This window comes from Sphaeramia orbicularis, chromosome 7, assembly GCF_902148855.1.
Source record: "Sphaeramia orbicularis chromosome 7, fSphaOr1.1, whole genome shotgun sequence".
Taxonomy (NCBI): Eukaryota; Metazoa; Chordata; class Actinopteri; order Kurtiformes; family Apogonidae; genus Sphaeramia; species Sphaeramia orbicularis.
In genome coordinates, this window is record NC_043963.1 from 54,007,880 (window position 1) to 54,035,448 (window position 27,569).

General features: G+C 40.0%; 1 protein-coding gene across 1 annotated transcript in view; it reads right to left on the minus strand.

Annotated features, from left to right (window-relative positions):
• The window catches only part of epha2b (eph receptor A2 b), a 49,701-nt gene extending 25,944 nt beyond the window's left edge, over positions 1-23,757 (minus strand). Inside the window, 3 exon segments of the mRNA XM_030137743.1 lie at positions 17,565-18,213; positions 21,808-21,887; positions 23,622-23,757. Coding sequence (XP_029993603.1) covers positions 17,565-18,213; positions 21,808-21,887; positions 23,622-23,706 — 814 coding nt within the window. The 5' untranslated portion in view covers positions 23,707-23,757.
• Between the last annotated feature and the right edge of the window lie 3,812 nt (positions 23,758-27,569).

Consider the following 27,569-nt stretch of genomic DNA (forward strand, 5'->3'; position numbering starts at 1 on the left):
TGAGAGCATTCCAACGACTGCTGCTCATGTCCTCACACCATCACACACTCACACACACACGATCATGTATGCACCGCACACATGGTCCGCACACCCGAATATATACACAAAATACACATACATGTATGTGAAGCACAGAAGGGTAAAGCTGACATCAGAAGAAGGATTAGGTCTGCTGCCCGTCACCTGTTCACGTCCCTCTGCACAGTCCATTCAGCCACAAACACACACGTATGGACACACGTATGGACACACATATGGACACACATATGGACACACATGTGGACACATGCTCACACATTTCCTTCCTTCCTACTCAGTTGTTTGACCACAGAGTTTAAATAGCTCATCACTAATGTCATAAGATGTTGACAGTGTAAATGAGAGCCACCGTGGTCCTTGGTCTAAGCCTTCACACCCTCAGTCTAAACCAAGGTCCATATGTACAATACATACATACATACATACATACATACATATATATATATATATATATATATATATATATATATATATATATATATATATATATATATATTAATAAAGTCCTGTCAAACGATTACAGTTTTTAAATTAGATGAATCACTGGGTTGCTGTGGATTAATTTCAATTAATCATGATTAAATATCATTCATTTTTAATCTATATTAATGGTGTTTCATTTTGCATGAACAAACAGACTCATTAAAGAAGTGAATACATCTGCACTTAAGGGGTTTATTCAACACCTTCAACAGTTCCAACTGTCCCCAACTGTTCCATCTTTGTTTTGTGTGTCCTCATATTTCCATCCAGAGGCCAACGTGCTGGTTCTGCTCTTCCATCTTTATGGGTTGGTTCTGCTGGTTCTGCTCTTCCATCTTTAATGGGTTGGTTCTGCTGGTTCTGCTCTTCCATCTTTATGGGTTGGTTCTGCTGGTTCTGCTCTTCCATCTTTATGGGTCGGTTCTGCTGGTTCTGCTCTTCCATCTTTATGGGTCGGTTCTGCTGGTTCTGCTCTTCCATCTTTATGGGTCGGTTCTGCTGCCTGTCACTACTGGATCAGCTGACCATTTGGTCATGCGCGTTAACTCTAACTCTACTGGGACAAACTGACCCAAATATGTCAGAGCAGACGTTCACAATTATTCTGCTGTAGATGGTTCATGGAGTTCACATTTATAATCACATTCATTAGGAGGATGGATTAATCTGAGTTACTGTGTTAATTTTGACAGCCCTAATATATATATTATACACATGTGATCTGGTTAAACTGCACAAACAGGCCTTGTAGAAGCCAATATTCCATAAAAATAAGACCAGATTGCCTTGTATTATACAAAAGGTGCCAGTGGTCGAAATGCATTTTGATTGGCTGGATTTCTTAACGCTAACAGTCCAACAACTAAAAGAACATAATAGGTAATAAAACAATATTATTAAATAGAGAAGTCATGCAAGTGTCTCACTCTTACAATACGGAACATAATCTTATTCCTCTGCTGAGATATTATGCAATCCATTTGTTTAGAGCTTGTTACTGGTTAAATCTAACTCAATATTAGATGGAATTTCTTAATAAGACAACCATTTCTTATTAGATATGTTTTCTTACAATGAGATTATTTATCTGGTAAAAAACATGCTTGGCAAGATTATTTTCCAGGAATCAAGACTTTTTCTTTCTCCAAGGTCCTTTTTTGTTTCACAGGGCCTTTGTGGACCACTCTATAGAAACACACGGTTCCATTTCAATGGGTTGATGATTGGAATGAAGCACACTGTTTCTATAAGTTAAAGAAGCATTAATCTCCCATACTTTCATGTAGAGCTGAAACGATTAATTGATTAGGTGCTTGAAGCGAATGCAAAAATTGACGATTCGATTAATCGACTCGAATTGATTGAAGGGAAATATTCTATTGCAGTTTTCCTGAATTGAAGCCTTTTTGTGCATCACAATAAGGGTCCATGTGAAACACAGCAGTGGAACCAATGTTTAACAGCAGAGAAATGAAGGAAACAAAGCTTTGATTCCGGAGAATTGTGGTTGAATGCTTTTTTTTTTGGATCACTTTGAGTCGATTAATCGTTTCAGCTCTACTTTCATGTGCTCATCATCATCATCAGCTCAGGAAATATGTACACAGATCATTACAAAAACTAAATCTCTCCCTCTCTTCATTTGCTATCATTAATTCATTTTTCCAGTTCACCTATAACTGGTCCGTCTGAAGTCTGAAGCTCCTGCTGGACTTTTCACTCCAGAAAGCAAGAGATTTTTGCTTGTGACCAAACTGCAAGTCCAGACTAAACAAGCTCAGTGAGAAAGAACCCTAAACACGAGAGAGTAAAATACATGAGAAGGAAAAAATACAGAGTATAAATGAAGATGATTATGGTAAAGGACAGATCAGACAGAGTAGAAAGGCCAAATGAGAGCCAAAGGAACTGAAGCGTATACAGTGAGATACTGAAGATCAGGCCAGTGACCGAGGAGAGGCAATGAAATATTAAGTTAAAGGTAAACACACATTCTCAATGTCAGATTCCAACAGAGGCGGGTTGAAGAGGAGAGCCAAGGACAAAGACAATATCAGATTCAGGCACAGATACTGTCTCCGCTCCACGGCTGCCGTTCACTGTGGCTCAACTCAATGAAGTTCACTTGGAAGCCACAAGTGACCACACACAAGACGGAAAGCACATGGCTCCCGCTCCATTTAAGTCATATCAAGGGGATTTACTCGATTGACCATGAGGTTCTCTTCGACTCCACTCAGCTTGTGGTTCGCCGAGTTGCGGCGGACCTGTGGTAAGGAGGTGTGCATGAACTGAGAAGCACGACAACAATGGCGGAAAGAAAAGCACTCAGCATGAGAAGAATCTGGAAGACTTTGCAGTTACTCAGTCCTCATCAAGACACCTTCTCCTCTCTATGTTGGCCAGATGTTTCACTAACAGCCAAAGCTACTCATTAACGCAAATGAGGTAGAAGACGGCCGAGGCAAACACAAGAAGTGGGATGGAGGAACAGAAGGTTGAAGAAAGAAAGAGAGGTATACTGTATCCTGCTGAGGACTGAAGAAAAGAGAGGGAGAAAGAAAAGACACAGGCCAGGCCAACGTTTCTATTGAGAAGGGGGAACAGCTGCTGCCTCAAACCCGGATTCATACCCCTACCTCTCCTCCTCGTAATCCTCAAATTCCTTCCCCCCCTCCCTTCTCTCCTCCCATTCCTCACTAAAAGGGCTCCCAGCTAACCCATTAGCATTGCTATTCACCACTGACCAGCAGGCAAGGAAAATGCCATGCCACTCAAATGTTGAGAGAAAAAAAAAAGCACACACACAAGCACTGCAGATGGGAATAGACGAAATGCCACATGGCAACTGAAAAGAGGAGGACTAGCCTCTTTTTGGCGCTACAATAACGACTGCAATGTATCGTGGTCATGCCTGCGGAGATGATGGCCTTACACAGTGAGCCACCTCTATAATCAAGATGCATTCCAGTGCACACCACCCAACAGAAGACTAGTAGCAGAGCGCCTTCACTGCAACTTCAGTTTCAACCCAGTTCACAGTTGCAGAGATGGCAGAGTTTGTGTTCCTCACACACGAGCCTCAGTGACAGTAAATGAAAGTAGATGACTCTCAGCTGACATTTTTAACAATGGGATTCCTCGATAAAAGAGCAAAGTGCAGTGAAAGGAAACTTCCTGGTTCCATGAAGAAGGGGAGGGTTGGTGGACGGAGGGGGATTTAGATTGTTGCTGGACACAACAGGAAGCAGGAAGTGTGAGGCTGACGCAGCGCTTCCTTCCTAAAGCAGCCAATCAAAGCGCGGAAACACAAGGGAGTGTGACCAAGAGAAGAGACTAGAGCACTGAGACAGAATAAAAGCACAGAAGGAGACCGACATGTACCAACACTGGTGCAAAACCTGAGTCCAAGCTCAAGTCTCTCAACCTCAACTGAGTTTAACCATCTGACAAACTTTTTCCTCCCCTGTTTCTGCAAAGACGGCCACTGTTTGTCATTTGAGAGGCCCCATGCGTCTTGAGTGGCTCTGTGTTTGTTTATTGAGTCAGTGCAAGGGCCGGCTACATTCTGGGAGCCCGAGTGGCTCTGGAGTGGGAACCCCCCCGCAAGCCAAGGGCCTCTGGGTTCTGTCGGCTGAAGTTAAGATGGATGAGATGGTGACAGTGATGAATGCATGCTCGGATAGATGGATGAATGGGTAACATGGTGGCTTGACAACAGAAATCGCCCTCAGGACCAGAGGACTAAGTGGTATAGAGGCCCCCCTCAATCGAGTCCAGCGCTTGGCTTTTAAAGGCAGAAAGGTCACGTCTGCCTCGGGGTAGTTGTAAGTTAAACTGTGCATGGCTTACAGGGAGTCGGTGGCCAAGTAAAACAAACACATGCACGAAGAAAGAGGAGGAGGAGAAGGAGGAGGAGGAGGAAAAGGGAAGAAAAAGTTGCAGCAGCGTCTCATGGGGAGGGATGTTAAATTCAGAAGTACAGACAGTTTAGCCATAACATTTAGGCAAAATAAATCTGCACAAAATAAATACAATATATGGATTCATAGCAGTACAACTCCCCAAAGACATCTGAGACAAGAGTCCCTGCTTTGTCTGCGCTGCCCTCAGTTAGCGCTCTCCTCCCCACTCCCTTTATTTTCATTCCTGAGTTGGTCAGAGCCGTAATTGCAATATGTCATGTCATTTTGTTTGTATGGAGGGTGACAACATGTCATTAGCATTTTGGTGGAGTAAGTTTGCGGTGGAACAATGGGGGTCTCTGATGGGGGAGGTGAGCCAGTAACATGAGCCAGGGGTCACTGAGGTAGAGGAGGAGGGGAGGGGCGGGGGGGTAGAGAGCAGTAAAGGTGTAGCGGCTGTTGGAAGTGTGTGAGGAGGTGGAGGTGGGGGGAACATTAGTCAAAAGGATTAGCTGACCAATGGAGCAGCTGTAAGGGCATTACATCTGTTTTACAATTGCACTCAGGCTTTCATCTAGGGTTGTTAACAAACACAATAAATTCCCCGATCCCCTTTCTCCTCTCATTCCCTCTGTCCACTCATGGAGACAGGGGGAGGGATAAGTGAAAAGTGGAGTCAGGATACATAAAACATGTCCTGAAATGAAATGAAGCAGATACTTTAGAGCACAGGTGTCAAACATGTGGCCCGGGGGCCAAATCTGGCCCACCAAAGGGTCCAGCTCGGCCATTGGGATGAATCTGTGAAATGCAAAAATTACACTGAAGATATTAACAATCCTTTTAATTCAGGTTCCACATTCAGACTAATGCTGCATTTCCACTACGTGGAACCGGCTCGGCTCGACTCGACTCTGGTACCAGGTCCTATTCTTGGAGATCGTTTCCATTACAGGATACTACCCACTTTACAGTCCCTGGACATCATACCGATGCGGCACGTTACCTCCGTGTCATCTGCTCAGAGAGTTGCTGATAAACTCGCTCATTGCGTGTTGTCTTGTCAAGCTCATACTGTATTTTTACGTCTGAACCTCCTCGACAAACCATGGTGTAGTTTGACAGGCCGTCATCATGTGCATTAACCTACCGCTATTTTTACTGTAAACTTCCACATCTGTTTTTGTAAAATGGCGGGTCACAGAGACAACTCTGACCAATCAGTGGTCTGCAGTGTTTACATGTCACGTTTTAGTATCTGGTCCCCAGTCCTGGAACCTCAGCGGAGGTGATACCAAAAAACTAGTACCGGGTACCAGAGTCCAGGCCCGTTTTCGTAATGGAAACGCAAAAAGGTAGAGTCGAGTCGAGTCGAGCCGATACCACGTAGTGGAAACTCGGCATAATTCAATCTCAAGTGCGTCAGACCAGTAAAATACAATCATAATAACATTAACATAATGACAACTCCAAATGTTTCTCTTTGTAAATGTAAATATTTTCATGTATTTACACTAAAAGTACAATTTTGCAAAAATGTGAATAACCTGAATGTCTTGAGAGAAGCAAGTGCAATTTTAACAATATTCTGCCTGTTACTCAATGTCTTGTGTGTTTGTAGATCCACTGTGATCTGTAAGTTTTAATGTACACGTGTAAATGATAAATTGAGGCAGAATATTGTTAAAATTACACTTATTTTTTCAGTTTGTTCATGTTATTCACATCTTCTGAAAGAACAGTTTTCAAATGTAAACCTGTTCATAATGTACATTTCCTTTTTTTCTTCTAAAACATGGAGAAAAGTTTGAATTTGATATTATTTATATATTATTATGTTATTATTTTACTGGTCCGGTCCACTGCAGATCAAATTTAGCTGAATCTGGCCCCTGAACTAGAATTCAATTCAATTCAACTTTATTTGTATAGCCCAATATCACAACAAGGTTATCTCAAAGGGCTTTACAGAGGCAGTTGGAGTAAACAACAGTCAAATAAACAGCAAGAAAATGAGTAGTGTCCAGGGCATCCCCCGTCCTTAGACCCTCCTTCTCAGCAAGGAAAAACTCAAACCCAGTGGGAAAAGGGAGAAACCTCGGGGAGAACCACAGTGAAGGAGAGATCCACTCCCATGGACGGACAGGCTATAGATGCACCAGGACTGATGGACGTCCATTTGCAGATGTAGTTCTAGTCTGCAATGAGAATGAGTTTGACACCCCTGATTTAGAGAAATCCATCCTGGTTGACCTGACGTGGAAGTCACAGGCAGTTTCCAGAGGCTACGACCACAGTCACATGACCATGTTTCCCCTTGTTGCTGGTCCCGTCCAGACACCCAGGTGGTAAACACAACGCCGTCACACCTCAACACGTCCAGCCAACAGGTCACAAACATCCGTCTGCTTCCTGGTTAGGGGGAAGTGGCCAAAATGGGACCAAATGCACCAATAAACAAAATGACTTATCAGGCAGGACAACAAAATGGAAAGTGGCTGAGTGAAGCTGCTGAGCGCAGGTCGACAATGGAAAGGCCTGAGCCAACGGGTCAGGGAGTCACAGAGGGATTAGGTGACCTCCGGTTTCCGCTCTGGGCTCGTCCTGTTACCAGTGAAGGGGGAGGGGGGCTGTGTGGTGGAGGGGGGGTGACTGACATGAGGGAAGGAAAGTGCTGACCTCATACACCAGTACAATACAATGCACTTCACATTGCTCTGGACCCCCCCCCCTTTAAAAACACACACTGACACACACAGATACACAGCCTGTACACGCAGGAATGTCACCAAGAGGAAATATGTCGCAACGTCCCCATCACAACTACCACACAAAATAAAAAATCCAAGAGTTGTTGAGACTCCGCTATTCGAGTTATGGCATTCTGGACACTTAAAAAGATGAATGAGTGGAATACAATTAAACACAACAAAGTGGTCAACAAAAAACTAGAGAAAGGCATTCATACTTTGCCTGGAATGTCAGTGATATTATGAATCCACAAGCAAAACTTGTGAGGATACCGTGGTAGCTAAAAGTCATGATTTCAACATTAAATTCAATAGTTGGTTGTTCATCAACATTAGCAACGAGCTACTGAAGCACACTGGACGAAGCTCCAAAACTCCCAAACACTTTCAGATATGACTGAAACCTCAAAAGTACCTCAAAAACATTGACAATTCGACTGCATTGCAATTTCAACTGTATTGTAAGCAGAAATGAACCGCATTTATTCAGCTCATACAGGCTCTGACTAATCTGACTGCAGTTTTTCTACATCAGTGTTGGCAGAAAGTTAACATGTGACACAAGTTCAACAGTGAGCTAAAGATCCAGAAATGTGCCTGAGGGAAAAGAAGAGTGAAAACTCATTTAAATTCACCAGACCTGTAATACATCTTAGAACTGACGCTAATTTGCTGCATATTAAATGTAAAAGGCTGTTACCCTAAAACTAAACAAATGAAAACAGGTTTTATTCAACTAATAAACTCCTGGAAATTTTTATTGATAAGCAGAAATTTTTCGGTTGTTCCTGATGTGCGTCAAATTTTCATCTTAAAATGTGAACATGTAAAAATAAAATGTGGGTTCAAAGTGACATGCAGGTATGCTGAAAACCCAAAAAAGAAATATTTGCATAAATGAAAAATGCAGCTACAGGTAGCGGATTAACTGAATGTTCCTTAACACTGCTTTAGCAGGGGTGTCAAACTCATTTTAGTTCAGGGGCCACATACAGCCTAATAGATATAAAGTGGGCTGGACCAGTAGAATAATGTAAATAATAGGATAAGAACTTATAAATAATATCAACTCCAAAGTCTTTATGTTTTTGAGGGAAAAAAGTAAAATTCCGTAATGAAAATGTTTACTTCTATGAACCGTACTTGAACATAACATGAACAAATATGAACAACCTGAAAATTCTTAAGAAAAATAAGTGTAATTTTAACAATATTACACCTCAGTTTATCATTTATACATGTGCATCACAACTTATAGATCACAGTGGATCTACAAATACACAGAACATGTAGTAACAGGCAGAATATTGTTAAAATACTACATACTTCTCTTAAGACAGTTTAGGTTGTTCATATTTTTTGTGAAAGGCTAGTCTGTAAATGTGAACATTTTTGTGTAATTTTACTTTTTTGATACTAAAACAAAAAGAAAAATTAGCTTCTTTTCATTATTCATAGGTTATTATGATAGTATTTTACTGGTCTGACCCACTTTAGATTGAACATCCTTGATTGATAATTTCTTCAGTGTAATTTTTACATTTCACAAATTCATCCCACAGGCCGGATTGGACCCTTTGGTGGGCTGGATTTGGCCCCCGGGCCGCATGTTTGACACCTGTGCATTAAAGCCTTAACTATTGGTGACATCTTCCAAATCACAACAGTAAAACATACTCTAATCCACATTAAAGAGTAATATAGGCCATGCCATCTCAGCTTTGCAACATTTCCTGTCATCTTCTTCAGAGTAATTGTCTGCACTTTGCTGAATCCAAACATGGCTCAACATGATGGTGCATGACACCACTTAAAAGTGTCTTACACGTCCCCCCATTATTTAACCAGCTCCCTCAAGTTCAGCCCGCGAGGCAGACGTTACCTTGGCACGAGATCTGAGCAATCTACAAAGTCAAAGTAATCACAGAGGCTGAGGAAGGAGAAGAGAAGTGGTAGCAGAATGTGCATCTAAATGAGCAGCGATGTCCAATAAGGCTAAGACGTACTTTTACAGAGATAATCTGCAAGGATCAAGAGCCAAGGGAAATCAGTAGAGCAGAAAATTTCAGTGTGGGGATTATCCTGCAGGAGTGAGATGATTCCATTATGTGAAATCCACCATCAGTCAACTAAATCAAATCCCTGAGATCCAGAGGTGGGGTCTTGTGTTCACTTGTCTTTGTATAATACCCCATTAGATAAGATGAAACTGCACCAGACTTTGGTCTTAAAGCTGCGGGAGACTTTTGTGACCAATATTTCATCAGATCTGTCAAACCTCAGTCATATCTTCAGTATCACAAATCTGTTCGTCTGTCTGTCATTACTCACCTGAGTCTCTTTCCTCACAGTGAACAGTTTCTTAGTTCCATCCACCAGAAACAAACCATGTGTTTACAAACAGAGCCGGGAAGGAACTCGGGCATCCGACGTGCATTGTGGGAAAGGGAGGTTTGCAGGCAGCGCAACCATATGATATTATATGGATGAAACAAACATGACGCGGAAATGACTGAAACGCGGAAACGGCTGGAGGAATATGCATGGAGGGAAGAGAGCTCCTGCCGTTTCTGCGTCGTGTCTGTTCCAGCTGCTGCTGTCAGACAGCGGCACGAACCGACATTTCCCGCAATGCACAAAATTCCGAACATGCCCGAGTTCCCTTCCGGCTCTGTTTGTAAACTCATGGTTTGTTTCTGGTGGATGGCACTAAGAAACTGTTCACTGTGATGCAAGAGATTCAGGTGAGTAATGGCAGAAAGACTAACAGATTTGTGATACTGAGGATACGACTGAGGTTTGACAGATTTGATGAAAAATTGGTCACGAAAGTCTCCTGTACCTTTAAAAGGCTTGGGTTGTTCATAATGAACAGGTTGGCTCCAGATCTGAGCAGAGTTCCATGAAGCACACATCTCTGACCTTCTATAATGTTCCTTTCCCTTTGAATAACAGAACGACTCTAACCTCAATAAGACAATCCAACACTTAAGAGACTCATTCAGAGCAACAAGACACAAACGGACTGCTCACATTTACACTGGACCTTCACTAAATGTCTGTTCCACAACCACTTTGTGAACACCGCCAGCTGGTTTCTGGTCTTCGCCTCTCCGCTCGAGACAGATTGGCAGCATTGTTCATATTTAGCCTCTATTTATCTTTACGAGTCAGTTGGGGAGAAATGTATTTACCAGGGAGCGAGCGCAGAGCTGTACACAGCCCAAATAGTCCCATCAGGGCCGTGTGAAACGGGATGTTTAAACTCTATTGGTGTCGTATTCATGACCCGCACACCAGCCAAAAATAACAGTGGCTCTATGATTTACCAGACAACAAGAAACCAACACAAGGAGGAAAAAAGGGTTTGTTTGCCTGTAAGTTTGTTGAACTTAGGACAGATTGTGCATCAGTGTACCTCTCTGGAGTAAACTGCATTAAGGACTGAAAAAGGGGGATGGAAATGATGTTTTCAGACAGCAAACTATCAAATAAATAGAAGACAAGAGGTGGAAAACTGTGGCCAAAATAGAAGGGCTCCTCATGGACAGGCAGGATGTGGACGGACGAGTGGAGAACGGGAAAAGAGATGCACAAAGGCGAAGAGCGCAGAAGTGGTAGTTAAAAAGCACAAACACACCCAAGTCAATTACTACCCATACAAATCATTCACCACAGCACACAGTCACAACTACAACTTAGTCACCAACTGTTTGTTACATCATCTGAGGATGAGTTTGGAGACAGAGATGCAGAAGGAAAGAGGGGGAGAAAAGGAGAAAATAAGGGATTTATGGGAACCTTTTTGGCAAGAGGAATAATGACTTTACTGGAACTTAGTGGACTGTTGTTCCACCAAGACGCCATATTCTCCAAAACACCAAAACTAAAAAACTCAGCCAGGCAAATACTGGACATTGTATGCTTTTTTCTTCTTTTTTTTTGGAGGCTTGTAGAAACCATAATGAGGGATTAAAGCCCTATTTGTTTGCCGTCCGCAGTGTGCACAGGGCTTAAGTGCAGCTGATGAGGTGTGGACTTGGACAGTCGAACACAATTCCGAGGAAAGGCCGGGACAGCTCACGGTCTTTTGTGGGGTGACATACGGTGTGCCTTTTCTATTGTGCCAGGGAGGATTATGGGTAAGGAAGGGCGTGATACGCAGGGGAGGAAAACTTTGTCAGTGTCAACAGTGAGTCACGAGTGGAAACCCACGACTCCTGCTCTCACGTTATAAACCAACCACTTAACTGTGAAAAACAGTTACGATTTTTTTGCCTGGAATTTAAATGAAGAATGTTAATTTTCACATGGAGGGCATTAAAAGCACGACATCCTGGTCGGTCTGAGGCAGGGGCCAAATGGAACAACAAAGAGGGAAAACTGTTTCCACCATGCTGTATTTATGTATATAACCATATGTTTTCCTTCACTACTGGATAGCAACATAAAATTAACCCTGCAATTTGAGACACTTACATTTTATTTGGGTATTCTTAAGTCATGTTGATTCTATTACACTACACTGGAAAACACCACACTTTTCGACTGGGACTTAATTAGCCTGCATGTTAGCTATTTTAAAGTGCTTCTATCTAGGACAGTGGTTCGCAACCTTTTTTGGCCCGTGACCCCATTTTAAAATCACAAACTTCAGGCGACCCCAGACATTCAAAACTAGGCAAGAATCTGACGATACGATACAAATCACAATACTAGGATCATGATACGATATATCATGATACTGTTAAAAAGGCAATTTTTTGTTTGTTTCTTTTTTTTAAATGATTATTTCCTTGAAGAACTGAATTACACCAGAAATCTGCCCAAATACTAAACACATTTGTATTTGATCCTAACAGGATCTAATGTTATATCACAAAATGTTCCTGAGTTCAAACTGAAATTCTGTTTTACAGACATTACAGTTTCAGATCCTGTTCAAATGTTCATATTCTATTAGTTCAGAACTAACATCAGAACAGGATTTTTGTGCAATCCCAACAAAGGAACTAACACTAACTTCTTACCACTTGTTTTATTTCTAAGGACAAAGTAAGATTACTTTGTCTTGTTGTATATTCGAAATAATCTTACAAAAAACATTATTTAATAAAAGAGTGTTAAATAATCATAAATAAAATATAAACAAAAAAAACATGAACCTCCACAATATCTGCATTTGAATAAATACCTTAAAATATCAATACAGTACTTTTTTAATATCGATACAGTATTGTGAAATGAAATATTGTGATATATTGCAGCACCGATACTTTCTTACACCCCTATTCAAAACAGAGACATTTTTCTCTTAGATGTCTTATCGGGGCCAGACGGGTGTAGAAATCTTTCCATTCTCTGTTGGGTCCAGTTTCAACTGTGTCCGGTCAGGTTGAAGTGCAGTAATACATGCGGTCACATGATCAGGTCAATCAACCTATGCCCTCTCAGATATAATATCCTGCATTTTATTTGAACTGGATTTTTATTAGGAAAAATGTATGGTGTTTTAATTGAATTTAATTAAATGAAATATATATTGAATCATTAAAAAATATTCTTTATTAGTAATTTATTTACATTTTTTTTTATCAATTACTAGAAATTTCAGGCAACCCCTTATGAATTCCATGCAACCCCAAGGTTGAAAACACTGATCTAGGACGTAAAAATTATCAACCAAAATTGTAGTGCAACAACATGGTAACACTTTTATATTTTGACCTGATAAAGTAGAAATGCAGATTATTGATGAAGTCATTTGGAACTACAACGCCTCAACGTTTCCTCCATAAACAGTTCAATCTTATGTCCAGGTCTGCAGATATCATGGTCATAACACAACGTTGTAGTGCAGGATAGGAGGGTAAATACATGTGATGAGGAAGGAAAATATAAATAGGTGAAAAATGGCGCTTCCGCCGAAACTCATGCCTCCATTTCAAAAGTACTTTTTTATTGCACTTACATCATTTGCATTCCATTTGATAACTACCAGTCATATACTGTGGAAGCCAAAATAGGCTGCTTTAATAGCAGTGTGTAATGCTTTTCTAGAAAACAAAAGCCTGTGTTCTGTCTCTCTGCCACTGATATAATTTACTACCAGTTTATAAAGGCTTTCATATTTGCTTCTCTAAACACTTTGGTAGGTCCGTGTGGTGCAGGAGCTGATGGGTTTCGTCTTTGAAGTTGGTTTTGTGCAAAAAAGGGACTCTGTACTTATAGCATGACCAACGACGGCCACGATGTGAAGAACGTCACACACCACCTACGGAAACCTCAGCTTAAAATGTAAAGAAAAAAAAAAGATTCTAAAAAAAAATACATCCTGATGGAAATGCGGTCTGCCAAAAATACCACAGCAGTGTAGTGCTGATAAAGACATGGAGACAAAAAGCAGATAAAGTCACAAATTTCCCCTTTTAACAACTTCCAAGGAAGCCCAGGAGCCATAAAACTCATGGACTTGATCAGTGAACATGTAAACGTTGAACCGTGGTAAGAAAAAGGAAACACCACAACTGGAGTTTTGTGGTCTTTCACCGAACTGCCCAGAATACGGGAAAGACGAAGGGAGAATGATTAACAGTGTGTCTGTATGAGATTCCACTTAAAGCCCTTCCAACCATTCATCTGGGCCCTGCGCCGCAGCCCTGTGATTCATTTCCACCTTCATCCACAACTGCCCTCGTACGTCTGCGACTTCTCATTTGACTTCATCTCAGTAGTTTTTGGGGTTTTTTTTCTTTGTTAGTCGTTTTTATGCGAGGGCTTGACCCGGACCTGCTCTCCCCCCTGGGAATTCCACAGGTCTGGAGTAATGTTGGGAGGCTCCTGCTCGGCAAACTGATCAGGAATGTACCAACCAAGGGGGAAGAGGAGGCGGAGGTGGGCTTCTCCAAACTCACTCAGGGAAACACAGCGCTTCATTGTTCTCTTACCTTTACATTCCATTCCTCACCTCTTTCTGTTTTAAAATCACACCCCTCCACTAAACACAGCCTCTGTGTTGCTTTGTATGACTTTTCTCTCATTCCTTCCTGTCCCTCCTCCTCCTCCTCCTTCTGCTGCTGCTGTTTTCTTCTCCTCCCTAATCATCTTACCTGGCTCTTTCCCACAGCTAGAAATGATGTAGTGACAGAAAACTTCATCACATTTATCTGCCTGTTACCAATGAGAGGGGTGAAAGTGAGTGGGAACGACAATCTGTAATGAATCTTGCAGATTTACAGTTCTGCTTCGAGGTGTGTGTTCCAATCAAGGTTCTAATAGTTTTGAATTTTTCATTATAGTTCAGTTTTATTTAGTTTTGACTTTTTTTTTCTCTAATTCAGTTCACTTTAATTCGTTTTTAGAGCAGGTTTGCTAGTTTTTATTAGTTTTCGTTATTTTCTAAATGCTTAGTTTTAGTTTAAGTTTAGTTTTGTCATCTCTTTTCTCTTCTTCTCTGTCGTCATATTCCAATAAATCCCAGACAGGACTCTGCTGCTGCTTTCTCCCAACTTTAGTCTCCATGTTTCCAGGTAGAGTGGGGACCAGAGGACGACTGGAAACCACAAGTGAAAGACCATGAAGTGTCGTATGGGTCCGCTGGCTTAAATTGCTCGAGTGAAATAAATTAATTTCATATCAATCCAACACTGACAAAGACAAAAACTAAAGGAATTTTATCCATAATTTTTATCTGTTTTAGTTAGTTTTATAAGCACACAATACAGTTTCAGTTAGTTATCATTTTTTTCTTTTAATTATAGTTTTTATTTATTTCAGTTAACGAAAATGTTTTTTCAATTCTAGTTTTCGTCATTTCATTAGTTTTCGTTAACGATAATAACCTTGGTTCGTAGGTGTTATTTGGGGTATTTGTGGATGACTAAGTGTGCTTTCTGTGCCAGATTAAGCAGCAGTGGAATCATAAGACATTTTGTCATTGAACAGATCCCAACAGGTCCCTGCATGTCGGTCTGTGTTGTATATTCACATATGCTACTGGAGTCACACAATATGCCCCAAAGCCGAGGCTCAGAGCGCTCACGAAAACACAACACGAGGTGATGAGGAGGCAGACGGGTGATCATGCAGTCTGCAGGCCCGCTAACAAGACCAGGGCCTCCGCTAAATTTGCTACGATGCTTAAGATCAACAAAGTGAAGAGCGCTCAGAAACCCCCACCCCCCCAGCCCACCCCTACCCCCACCCCCCCAAGCAGCCTTGAAGATGCTAATCCATCACAGTACAGTAGCCTCCCAGCCTCTTTGATCACTTTCAGTAACTCTGACGGCCTATCCCACAACAATAAAGGCCTTCTATTCAGGACTTACAACACAACTGGGCCATGATTACAAAGGCGAAAGGCCTGAATTATGGCTGCACAAGATAGTAAACTCATACAGAGATAAGAGAACAGATGATCATAATGAGACACAAGGAAGTCACCTGATGCAACAGGCTGTAAGTTCTAAAGTTGTGAGAGGTGGAGGGTTGGAGCATAACTTCAACACTGATTAACCTTTGAACATTCACCCTTCTCATGAAATCCAAACCAAAAATTCACAGATTTTTTTCTCTGGTTTAGGCTTATACCAGACGACCAGAATGCAAGCCTTAGACTGCCTTTGAAAAGGAATGTCCTCTAGTTTGTACTCAGCATGTTACTAAAACTGAACCCAAATGACATGACTTCAAACGTGGCCCAAATGCAATCCTAAACCAAAAACCTGGTGGACGTTCAGAGGTTACTTTCTGAATATGTGGTTTCAAAGTCAGATCTTGAAGCTTCCCTTCGCGGCTTTTTTAGTTAAAGTTAGCATAAAAAGCCACAAAACCAAGTGCTGAAATGAACTGATGATTCAGCTTGACGGAGACACAGACACTTCCCAGAAAGAGGACTTTGACCACTGCCCATCTAGAGGCTTTAAGCACAAACAAACACAAGGCCTGTACAAACGTTTCTACAGCTCTTTACAGCAGCGTAAGACTGTCATGACAATTTTTTTTCAAATGTGTCCAACCCCAGTCATATTCTAATTATCACTAATCCATTAGTCTTTCCGTGCTTATGCACCTGAATCACTTCCCTCAGGGGGAACAACTTTGAAGATGACTCCATCATGAACACAGTCCGTTTGTTTACAGAACAAACCGAATCATCACTTAGACCTTTTTGGAAATTTTGTTGCGAAGTGCATTGTGGGAATGGTGACCAAGCGAAAGTGGTTTCTCACAGATACGGCAAAAAAACGAGCCAGAACGCTACAATGGAAACTTCTCCAGTCCACCAGGGTTGTTCAACAGAATGGATCTAGTCAGTGGAAGGGAAGTGATTCAGGTGAGAAGCAAGGAAAGACTAATGAATTAATGATAATTAGGATATGACTGGGGTTGGACACCAAGGTTATTATTGTTAACGAAAACTAACAAGATGACGAAAACTAGAACTGTAAAAACATTTCCGTTAACTGAAGTAAATAAAAACTATAATTAAAACAAAAAACGGTAACTAACTGAAACTGTATTGTGTGCTTACAAAACTAATTAAAACATATAAAAATTACGGATAAAATTCCCTTCATTTTTGTCTTTGTCAGTGTCGGACTAATATGAAATCGATTTATTTACCACAAGCAATTTTAGCTAGCGGCACTGTACAACACTTAACGGTCCGTCACTTGTGGTTTCCAGTCGTCTTCTGGTCCCCACTCTACCTGGAAACACGGAGACTAAAGCTGGGAGAAAGCAGCAGAGTCCTGTACGAGATTTATGTGAATATGATGGCGAAAAAAATTAAAGATATGAGAAAACTAAAACTAAACTAAAACTAAGCATTTCGAAAATAACGAAAATGAATAAAAATTAGCAAACCTGCTCTAAAAACTAATTAAAACGAACTGAAGTAGAGAAAAAAAAGTCAAAACTAAATAAAACTAAACTATAATGAAAAATCCAAAACCATTAGAACCTTGTTGGACACATTTGAACCAAAAATCTGTAATGAAAGTCATACGCTGCTCTAAGTTAAAATCCTAGTTTGAAAGTATAGGAACATTTTAGAACTTTTACAGGTATCGATTCAAGGTCAGGGACGATGCTGGGACACGTCGACCTGAACATTCCTTCCATTGCAGAGGAGCTGTGTTCGCCACAGGGAGAATTCCACTGAACAATGATAATAACACCTATGATAAAAATGTGCAATCTTCCACAGGCTTGTTTTACAACACATGGTAATTATAAACAGGTTAATGGTGACTAATTCTCAATGGTCGCTGTAGAAACAAACTGTCATGGGAACTCTGTCCTTGGTTTACACCCAGACAGGATCAAACGCCTGTGGGAAAAAGACCTTATCATGTACGTAAGACTGGAGCCCAGCCCTTACCTTGACACTCATTTCCGACGGCTTCATACCCTGGTTCACACTGGCACTGTCCCACTGGTACCACCCACTCCCCGTCCACGGTGCAGTAGATCCGGGGCAGATCGTCGCTGATGGCATTTTTCACACACACGCCATTGACTTCCCTCAGTGCTTGGTTCTCACCTCCCGCCACAGTTTCTGGGAACGACGCAAGGCTCTTCACTGTGGATGGGCAGGTTTTATAGTAGACCCTGACGGACAGCAGAGCCACACAGGCCCCGATGTCCTGAAAGGCTAAATAGAAACCTTTTCGAGAGAGGTTCTCCACCACCCGTGTCTCAGTGTTGATCCGTAGTTCGTTTTTGCTGGTGATTTCATCTGGTGCTATCGTGGCCACTTTCTTAAACTGACCCTTACGGAAGGTGGTGCCAACATCTGCGTCTGATTCTGACGTGAACAGGTTGAAGGTTTCCTTACAGGTCAGGGAGGCGCCATCAAAAGAGTTGCAGTCACGCACAACAAACTGGAGTTCCACGAAGACCCGTGAAGCCGATGGACGCCGTTGGATAAAAGTGGTGCGGAGCCAGTTGTCCTGTTCTCGTTCCCCAACGTTGCAGACGGAGTAGGTGTAGAACTGAGAACCATTCAGGGTTCTCTGGACGACCTCCCACTGAAACAAATCCACACAAACCCACAAGGTTAGAGGTGGAGCTGGCCAAACGCTAACGGGTGGACCGCCAAACTACATTTGTGTTTGCCCTTTCACAGCTATTTATGGTAGAAGAAAGATGAATGCTACCTCATTTTGCAGGGAATCATGAGCACTTTTAGATGTGTCATTGAAAACATGTTTAACCTAATTTTCTGGCTTAAAAATAGTCAAAACCCCTCGGTAACATGGACAGAAAATGAACATCTGTTTTTAACCACTTTATAAAACTGCCTTAAAGTGTGGTTCCAATTTTCATAAAACTGTCAAATCTTTACTGTTGGTCCTCTAGGCCATCTATTTACCAAAACAATGAACACTTTGTATTTTTTTCAAAATATAAGGGCATAAAATAGTAGACTTTTGCTAAGTGTTTGGGCAACAGATGGACAAGGGAGAAGAATTACAGGTTTCAATTGAAATTCAGCATACTTATTAGTATATACATTATATATATATATATAATATCTACAAAATCACATACATTAATAAAATAATTTAATATGAGGGGCGACTGAAAAGTTTTGAGCCTAACATCGAAAGGATTAAGATACGAAGACCAAATTTGGTCCATGAAATCTTTCACATATCTTAAGCCCTTCAACTAAATTTCTTTGTCATAGCAGTCTTTTCCCCTGTTTTCCAGGTCCCTGAACTTTCTGTATCAAGTGTTTCCTGAAAAATGGACAAACTTGAGTATGGGGCTGTCATCAAGTACGTGTACGACCTTTGCCTTCTTTGGGGTTGGTGACATGGGATGTTTCTAGAGTTTGGACTGCTCCGTGGTCTCAGGCTGACAGTGACGGACCCCAGTCTCATCCATAGTCACAAATCAGCCCCATACTCAAGTTTGTGCTGGACACTAGAAGTAATGTACTTTCCAAATATAGAAGTATTCCAAAGGTGATTTTAAATGTATTTTTGGATCTAGACGTTCCCCTGCCCTTGGCCAGACCCAGGTAAGTAAACGGACCTGTGGGGAACCCCTGGACGTAATGAGCTGAACCACGGCTGTGAGCACGGCAAAAATAAAAGAGATCCCACTGCACATCAACCACTGTAATCTGAATCTGGAAACAAAAATAACCTGTATGTGGGCGAATTTACGTGTCTACAGATTACTAATTATTCCCCTCGGTATTTTAACTACCCTTCCAATAACACATTTCTGCTACAGCTCTACTTAATGGCTCTGAACACCATAACAATAAAGTTAACTTCAAGGACTTTGGTTGAATGCATTTCTGAATTTGTGAAAATACCAAACTATTTCTAGCTTAGTCTTTCTCCTCTGTTGGTATGTAACCCGGACAGTGCAGCTCAGATACTCAATGCCACCACAAATATCTCTGAAAAAAGTGGCCTATATCTGCCTTAACATAAAATTGGCTCTTGAGGTATAAGTGGCCCCCAGAAGGGCAGAGGCTGTGGTTTACTCTGCATGGAGCCACTGTGCTATTAATTAAAGGAATGTGCATTGTTGGCTGAGTGTGTGGTGCGCCATATAAACCTGAAGTACAACAGGCCCAACACCTCTGTTAACCAGCTGCTGAGCATTCTTTTTGAAAGAGGGGGTTTAAAACTTAAAATAATCGTTATCCTAAGTGATGGTGGGTAAATTTTAACCCGTAAAGACCCAAACAGCCACTGGTGACCAAATTCATCTACTGATGTAAAATGTTTAATACCTGTTCATCCACTAAACTTCATAATAAATATAAATAATTGGTGTAAAATACAGTTCTTCATCTTTTCATGGTCATCAGATATGACCTATTTGGACGTTCAGAGGCTCCGTAGTTACCATGGAAACACCATCATCTTCTACAACATTGATTCACCAGTAAAACCCAAGGATCAATGACAGTGGATGGACACACTTGTTTTTATGTGCAGTTGTTGATATCTTGGCTGAAAAAGTCCCTTTTTCTTCAGTTTTCTCCGTTTCTGATTTAATAACCCTCAGTTTCAATCTGAGCTTTTATGAACATCTGTATGGTCAGTGAATTAGATACAAGAAAATACATGATCTTCACTGAAAAACCACAGAATACAGAGGATAATATTAGACTAAATGGTGATAAACAGAGGTGGGTAATCCCAGCTTCAAAGAGTAAAAGTCCTGCCATGTATTGGTTCGACCCGTGAACTAAACACAGGTGATTCCACTACTTACACTGCAAAAATCTAACTCTTACCAAGTGTATTTTTCTCATTTCTAGTCCAAATATCTCATCACACTTAAAATAAGACAGTATCACCTAAAGAGGAACTTTCAGTGAGATATAAGAACTGATTTTAAGACAATAAATCTGGAAAATCTGATTTCAAGAAATATTACCAAGATAATTTTCACTTGTTCCATTGGCAGATGTTTTTTGCTTAATTCAAGATTTTTTTTTTTGCTTAATTCAAGCAGTACTGGTTCAGTGAATGGTTGGAACAAATCTGTGGGTGGGACTTCTACTTTCTGGAGCAGAGTTACCCACCTCTGTTGAATCCCTCTCCAGAGTCCTGCCCACGCATTTGCCCATTCTGATGAGCACAGCTCCTCATCCAGGTACATGAATAACTAGTGGAATCCCCAGTGTTCAGAGAACAGGTAGAACCCATACATGGCAGAACTTTTACTGGATGGAGCTGGGATTACCCTCCTCTGGTGATAAATCACTTAAAGGTTAAATCTAGAGAAAACTTCATTTGGGAACTGCCACAAAAGTAGCTCTGGGTCTTCATGGGTACATATTTTTCTGCATGCTGAATCGAATGCTTGTTACTATTAAAAGTGAAACAAAAGTGATTACTTAAGTTTTGTTTGAGAAAGTCAGAGGAGTCGCTGCAGCCGCACGCCCACACATGCCTTTGACTCATCAGCACATGAAATGAGGCCCATCTACAGTGAATTTGCATGAGTCTGACTGGTCAATTACTTTGAAACCGCAATCCAGAAGAAGGCGCACATGCCTGCTGTATACTGGAGAAGAGATAACCGCAGCATCGGGGTGGAATAATGGAGCCATTTTCTAGAGACATCCCTCTGCACAGACATTTACCCCCGATTTAAGGAAAGGTAACTGACTGATTGGCCACTTCTAAAACCCCTCCCATCTCAAAGAGGTACCACATGCTGCAAACTTTAAAAGTTAATTGCTCTCTAACATACAATTCTGGAGCTGAAGCCTTGAAACCGCAAGAAGCCACAAGTATTCCCAGTTCAGAGCTAGCAGCTATTCTGTCTGTCTAAGCTTCGGTGCAGCCCGGACATGCTCTGCAGGCAACCTCTAGATAGGAGCCTACAAGCCCTGCACATATCTACACTCAGGCAGCCATTAGGTTCTTACTGCCAGATTTTGTACAGACCTGACAAGTATCCACAAAGCCCCGCTCGACAGCTAACCGCACAAGTTAAATGGTCAACGTTTTGCATGGCAGAAGCCCTAGGGGCCTCCGTTAGATCGGCCACGTCGTCCTCCTGCTGCAGCGTCTCCACTGCACATTTGAACCTGAAGGCAAATTCCAAGCGGGAGCTGGAGGAGAAGCTGGAGCGGTACTCACCCCGGACTTTTCCCCCTGATCCAAAGGCCATGTCAACCAGCCAAGTTCACCTCCAGTGGCCCTCATATCCAAAAGTACCTCTGTGGAAACAGGACAACGCTGTCAGTACAGCTGGGAAAGAAACTTCTGAAAACACAGTTTAGTTTTAGAAAAAGTTGACTACTACTGGTTTAAACTGGTTTGAATACAACAAAGATGTTTGTTCAACTGTACTGCACTGCAAAAAAGGAATATCTGACATAGATAAACTGAAAACTGAAACTTAAAAAGTCATTACTGAGATTTATTTACTTATTTAGACTTAATTTTGTTCAGATTTGACTTATTCAAAGAATTTTCATCTTGTTGTACTCCACTGAGATATTATAAATTATATATTACAACACATTTTAATCAATATTTATAACAAAACCGGCTCCAGTGTTGGAGGATGAGTATGGAGGACACAGGAAGTGTTGACCTTCAAAAAATTTTTACATGTTTTATGCAGTTTGGCCTGTAAATACATATCTACTGAGTCATTACATCTTCATATGACCATATACATATACACTGTAGATATAAAAATCTTACTATGAAGACTTCAAACAAGTATATTCTGCTTAAAATATGAATTTTAGAATCCTTAGATAATATGTTTTTATTTTAACCCTTAAAGACCCAAACGTCCACCTTTAACCTAAACCATCTACTGATCTAAACTGTTTAATTCCTGTTGATCCTCTAATCCTATCAGTACATGTAAATAACTGGTGTAAAATACAGTTCTTCATTTTTTCACAGTCATCAGATGTGACCCATTTGGACATTCAGAGGCTCCATAGTTACCGTGGAAACACCGTCATCTTCTACAACATTGATTCACCAGTAAAACCTACGGAGTTGGATCAGTGACAGTGGATGGACACACTGGGTTTATGTTCAGTTAATGAGAGATTTTCTTTAAAAGGTGACTGTTTCTTCACTTTTCTCTGTTTTGATATAATAATAATAATAATAACAATAACAATAATAATAATAATAATAATAATAATAATAATAATAATAATACTTTTAATCTGAGTTTTTTATGAACATCTACATGATCAGTAAATTCAATATGAGGTAATTAATGATTTTCACTGAAAAAATGCAAAATAAAGAGGATAATATTATAATAAATGTTGATAATTAACTTAATAAAGGTTAAATAAAGAGAAAAAATTCACTTGAGAACTGACACTAAAGTAGCACTGGGTCTTTATGGGTGAAGAAAACTTGTGAAGTGTAATTTTCTTCCTGCACTGGCAGATAATTTTACTTGAAATAAGCCATTTTAACCTGATAAGTACTTTACTTTTCTTCCTTGTGTACAGGCCTTTTTACAGTGTTTCACTGGGTTCTTTTAACTCATGTCTGTCTGAACAGTTCCGTTCACTGACAACTGCATCTGGAAATAAAACCATCTACTGGAAACATTAACTCTTAATACCAAAACGCACTGACATATGAGGACTTTCAGAAAACAAGGCTGTATTTGTACAACTTTTTTCACGAATTCACCTGCTGCTGTTAAAGTTTAAGGAGCGCACATGCTCTGGACTGTCAAAAAAAACAAAACATCAAATACACAACCATGGAGGTAAAAGTTCATATTGAAGAGTGGTCTGTAAATAAGACATGAAACACAACTGTCATTAGGGAAAGCACGTTTCCTTGTGTTAAAAAGTTTCTCACAGGAGGATCCACGCATGACACGCGTGCTTCAGCCGCACCGCTGGAGCACAAACCCTGAGAGAAACTGTTTCTGGACGAACATCTACAAAGTGACTCACCTTCTTTGGTTTGTAAAGTAATGAATATGCCGTTAATGAGGACGTATGTGAATAATAAGGGTCTGAGTCCTCCGAAGGAATCCATTTGTCCAACTTTTCGTCCGTCCGTGCGTCCGTGCGTGCGCGCTCCTGGGCTTGGCTGGGACTGTGAGGGGAGCGCACATCTCTGCAGCTCATTCACAAACGGCCCGGGCACGTCACGGACAGACTCCGCCTGCTGGAATGCATGCGTGTGTGGGGGGGGGGTTGGGGGGGGTGTGTGGGTGTGTGGGGGGGTGCTGTGCGTGGGGCGGTGGTGCAAAGGAAACGGTGGCACATGAGAAACTTTAGAGGCCTTCAGGATCCATGGGAAATATCACAATCACATCAGCAGCGAACACGGCGCAAACAGGCCCGAAGTGGGGCGTGTTGGTGGAACCAGGTCTGTATGGGGTTAGGTGGTCCAGAGGTGCAACAGCTGAAAAATGATCCATATAAGAAAAAAAAGAGAGAGAGAGAGAGAACAGCCTGAAAAATGATCCACTGTAAGAAAAAAAAGAGAACAGCCCAAAAAATTATCCACAATAATAAAAAAAGAGAACAGCCCAAAAAATTATCCACTGTAAGAAAAAAAGAGAACAGCCCAAAAAAGTATCCACTGTAAGAAAAAAAGAGAACAGCCCAAAAAAGTATCCACTATAAAAAAGAGAACAGCCTGAAAAATTATCCACTGTAAGAAAAAAAAGAGAGCAGCCCAAAAAAGTATCCACTGTAAGAAAAAAAGAGAACAGCTCAAAAAAGTATCCACTATAAAAAAGAGAACAGCCTGAAAAATTATCCACTGTAAGAAAAAAAAGAGAACAGCCCAAAAAAGTATCCACTGTAAGAAAAAAAGAGAACAGCCCAAAAAAGTATCCACTATAAAAAAGAGAACAGCCTGAAAAATTATCCACTGTAAGAAAAAAAAGAGAACAGCCCAAAAAATTATCCACTGTAAGAAAAAAAGAGAACAGCCCAAAAAAGTATCCACTGTAAGAAAAAAAGAGAACAGCCCAAAAAAGTATCCACTATAAAAAAGAGAACAGCCTGAAAAATTATCCACTATAAGAAAAAAAGAGAACTGCCTGAAAAATTATCCACTACAAGAAAAAAAGAGAACAGCCCAAAAAAATGATCCACTAGCCCCCAAAAATTATCCACTATAAAAAAATAGAACAGCTCAAAAAATGATCCACTTTAAGAAAAAAAAGAGAAGAGCCTGAAAAATAAAAAAAGAAAAAAACAAACAAACAAAAAAAAACATCATCCACTTTTTCAATTAGGGGGTGCTGTTTAAAGGTCTCTTGTTTTGGGTTGTTATCTTTTTTTTCTTATAGTGGATAATTTTTTTGGCTGTTCTCTTTTTTTTCTTATAGTGGATAATTTTTTGGGCTGTTCTCTTTTTTTCTTATAGTGGAAAATTTTTTTGGGCTGTTTTCTGTTTTTCTTATAGTGGATAATTGTTTTGGGCTGTTCTCTTTTTTTCTTATAGTGGATAATTTTTCTGGCTATTCTCTTTTTTATAGTGGATAATTTTTTGGGCTAGTGGATAATTTTTTAGGCTGTTCTCTTTTTTCTTATAGTGGATAATTTTTTGGCTTTTCTCTTTTTTTCTTATAGTGGATAATTTTTTGGGCTGTCCTCTTTTTTTTCTTATAGTGGATAATTTTTTGGGCTAGTGTATAATTGTTTGGGATGTTCTCTTTTTTTTTTTCTTATAGCGGCTAATTTTTTGGGCCTTTCTCTTTTTTCATATAGTGGATAATTTTTTGGGCTGTTCATTTTTTTTTCTTATAGTGGATAATTTTTGGGCTACTGTATAATTGTTTGGGCTGTTCTCTTTCTTTCTTATAGTGGAGAATTTTTTGGGCTGTTGTCTTTTTTTCTTACAGTGGATAATTTTTTGGGCTGTTCTCTTTTTTTCTTATAGTGGGTAATTTTTTGGGGGCTGTTCTCTTTTTTTCTTATAATGGATAATTTTTGGGCTGTTCTCTTTTTTTCTTCCAGTGGATAATTTTTTGGGCTGTTCCCCTTTTTTCTTATAGTGGATAATTTTTGGGCTGTTGCACCTCTGGGCCACCGTAGTATGGGGTTGGGACTGTGTCCAAATATTCATGTGCATCACATAGAAATGTGTGCATATTAGTCTATAAATGTATTTTATCAGAATATGAATGAATAAGTTTGGACAGGAATTACAAACACAATATGCAACTTTACAATTGTGCTTTCTCATCAAAAATGTGATTTTTTTTTTTTTTTTTCTTCAGTTTTCTCTGTTTTTGATTCAATTAACTTCAACTTTACTCTGAGTTTTTATGACATCTTCATGATCAGTTTATTAGTTTATTAGTTTGATCCCCATCAGCTGCTGCACACCACAGCAGCTCCTCTTCCTGGGGTCATTAACAACATAAAAACAAAGCACCACAATTTCCCACAACTTGTTCCACAAACAAGATGTACACACACACACGACACAACACAAAAACCAAAATTCAACAGCAAGCATACAATGTGAAACAATTACAATAACAGTAACAGTACCAACAACAACAAAAAAGAATTACTAAATAAAATGAAACCCAAGAAACAAAAATAAAAACAAAAACAGCTCCACAACAAACAATGAAGAACAGACATCACTGTAGTGAATGAAATATAAGAAAATTCATGATTTTTGCTGTTAAAATGCAAAAATACAGAAGATAATATTATAATAAATGGTGATAAATCACTTAAGAAAGGTTAAATATAGAGAAAACTCCATTCCAAATTTTGCACAGAAGTAACACTGGGTCTCTATGGGATAAAACAGTTATTTCAAAACTTCTCCACTGATGGCCTGAGTTTATCTGTCCTAAACTCTTGGCTGATATATAAGAGTATATATAACTCTGATATATAAGAGTCATTGTAACATTTTTAGATAGATCTGATGTGTTCTACTGCTTGTCAAGTTTTTGCCACTACACAGACTATGGTTAAAGCATCAAACACAACCCACCCAGGCCAAAAACCAGCCTTTAAACTGGAAGTAAACAATGATTTGGCATTTATCCTGAAAATTATCAGTATTAACTGATTCATAAGAACATTTTTGGCCACATCATCCAGGCCTAACCACACATCAAAGTGGATTTAATACTACTTTGGGAGCGCTTGATCATATCACATTAAAATCATGAACCATATAATTAGGAAAATATTGCAAACAGATGCAGACGTCCTTCTAACTCTATACATTTACTTCAAACTGTCTGGGTTATTTCTACAAAAAGTTATATATAGGCTAGCTGACAACAAATCACACAATTTACAGCAACACATGGCATGCAATTCTGATAATTAAGACGTTTAACAAGCAAATATGTGATCCATGCTCTAAAAACCTGTGATAAATCAATTAACTGAAACAACAACCACATTAACCCTTCAAGACTCAAACGTCCACCTTTAACCTAAACCATCTACTGATCTAAACTGTTTAATATCTGCTCATCTATTAATCCTATCAATACATGTAAAGAATTGGTGTAAAATACAGTGTAAACTCAATGATTTCATAGGATAAAATGTACAAAAACTTGTAAAATGAGAATAAAATGCTCAAAATACTTAAGAAATCAGGAAAAAATGAAGCAAAAAACTTGAAATATGGCAAAAAGTAAACAAATCCTTCTAAAGTGAGAAGAAAATTAGCAAAATACTTGAAAAAATTAAGTGAATTACTCATTTCATAGTGTCCAGAACCCTGTATTTAGTCTGTTAAGCCTCAAAAATCAAAACCATCTACTGATCTAAACTGTTTAATTCCTGTTGATCCACTAATCCTACCAGTACATGTCAGTAATTACTGTAAAATACAGTTCTTCATCTTTTCATGGTCATCAGATATGACCCATTTGGATGTTCAGAGGCTCCGTAGTT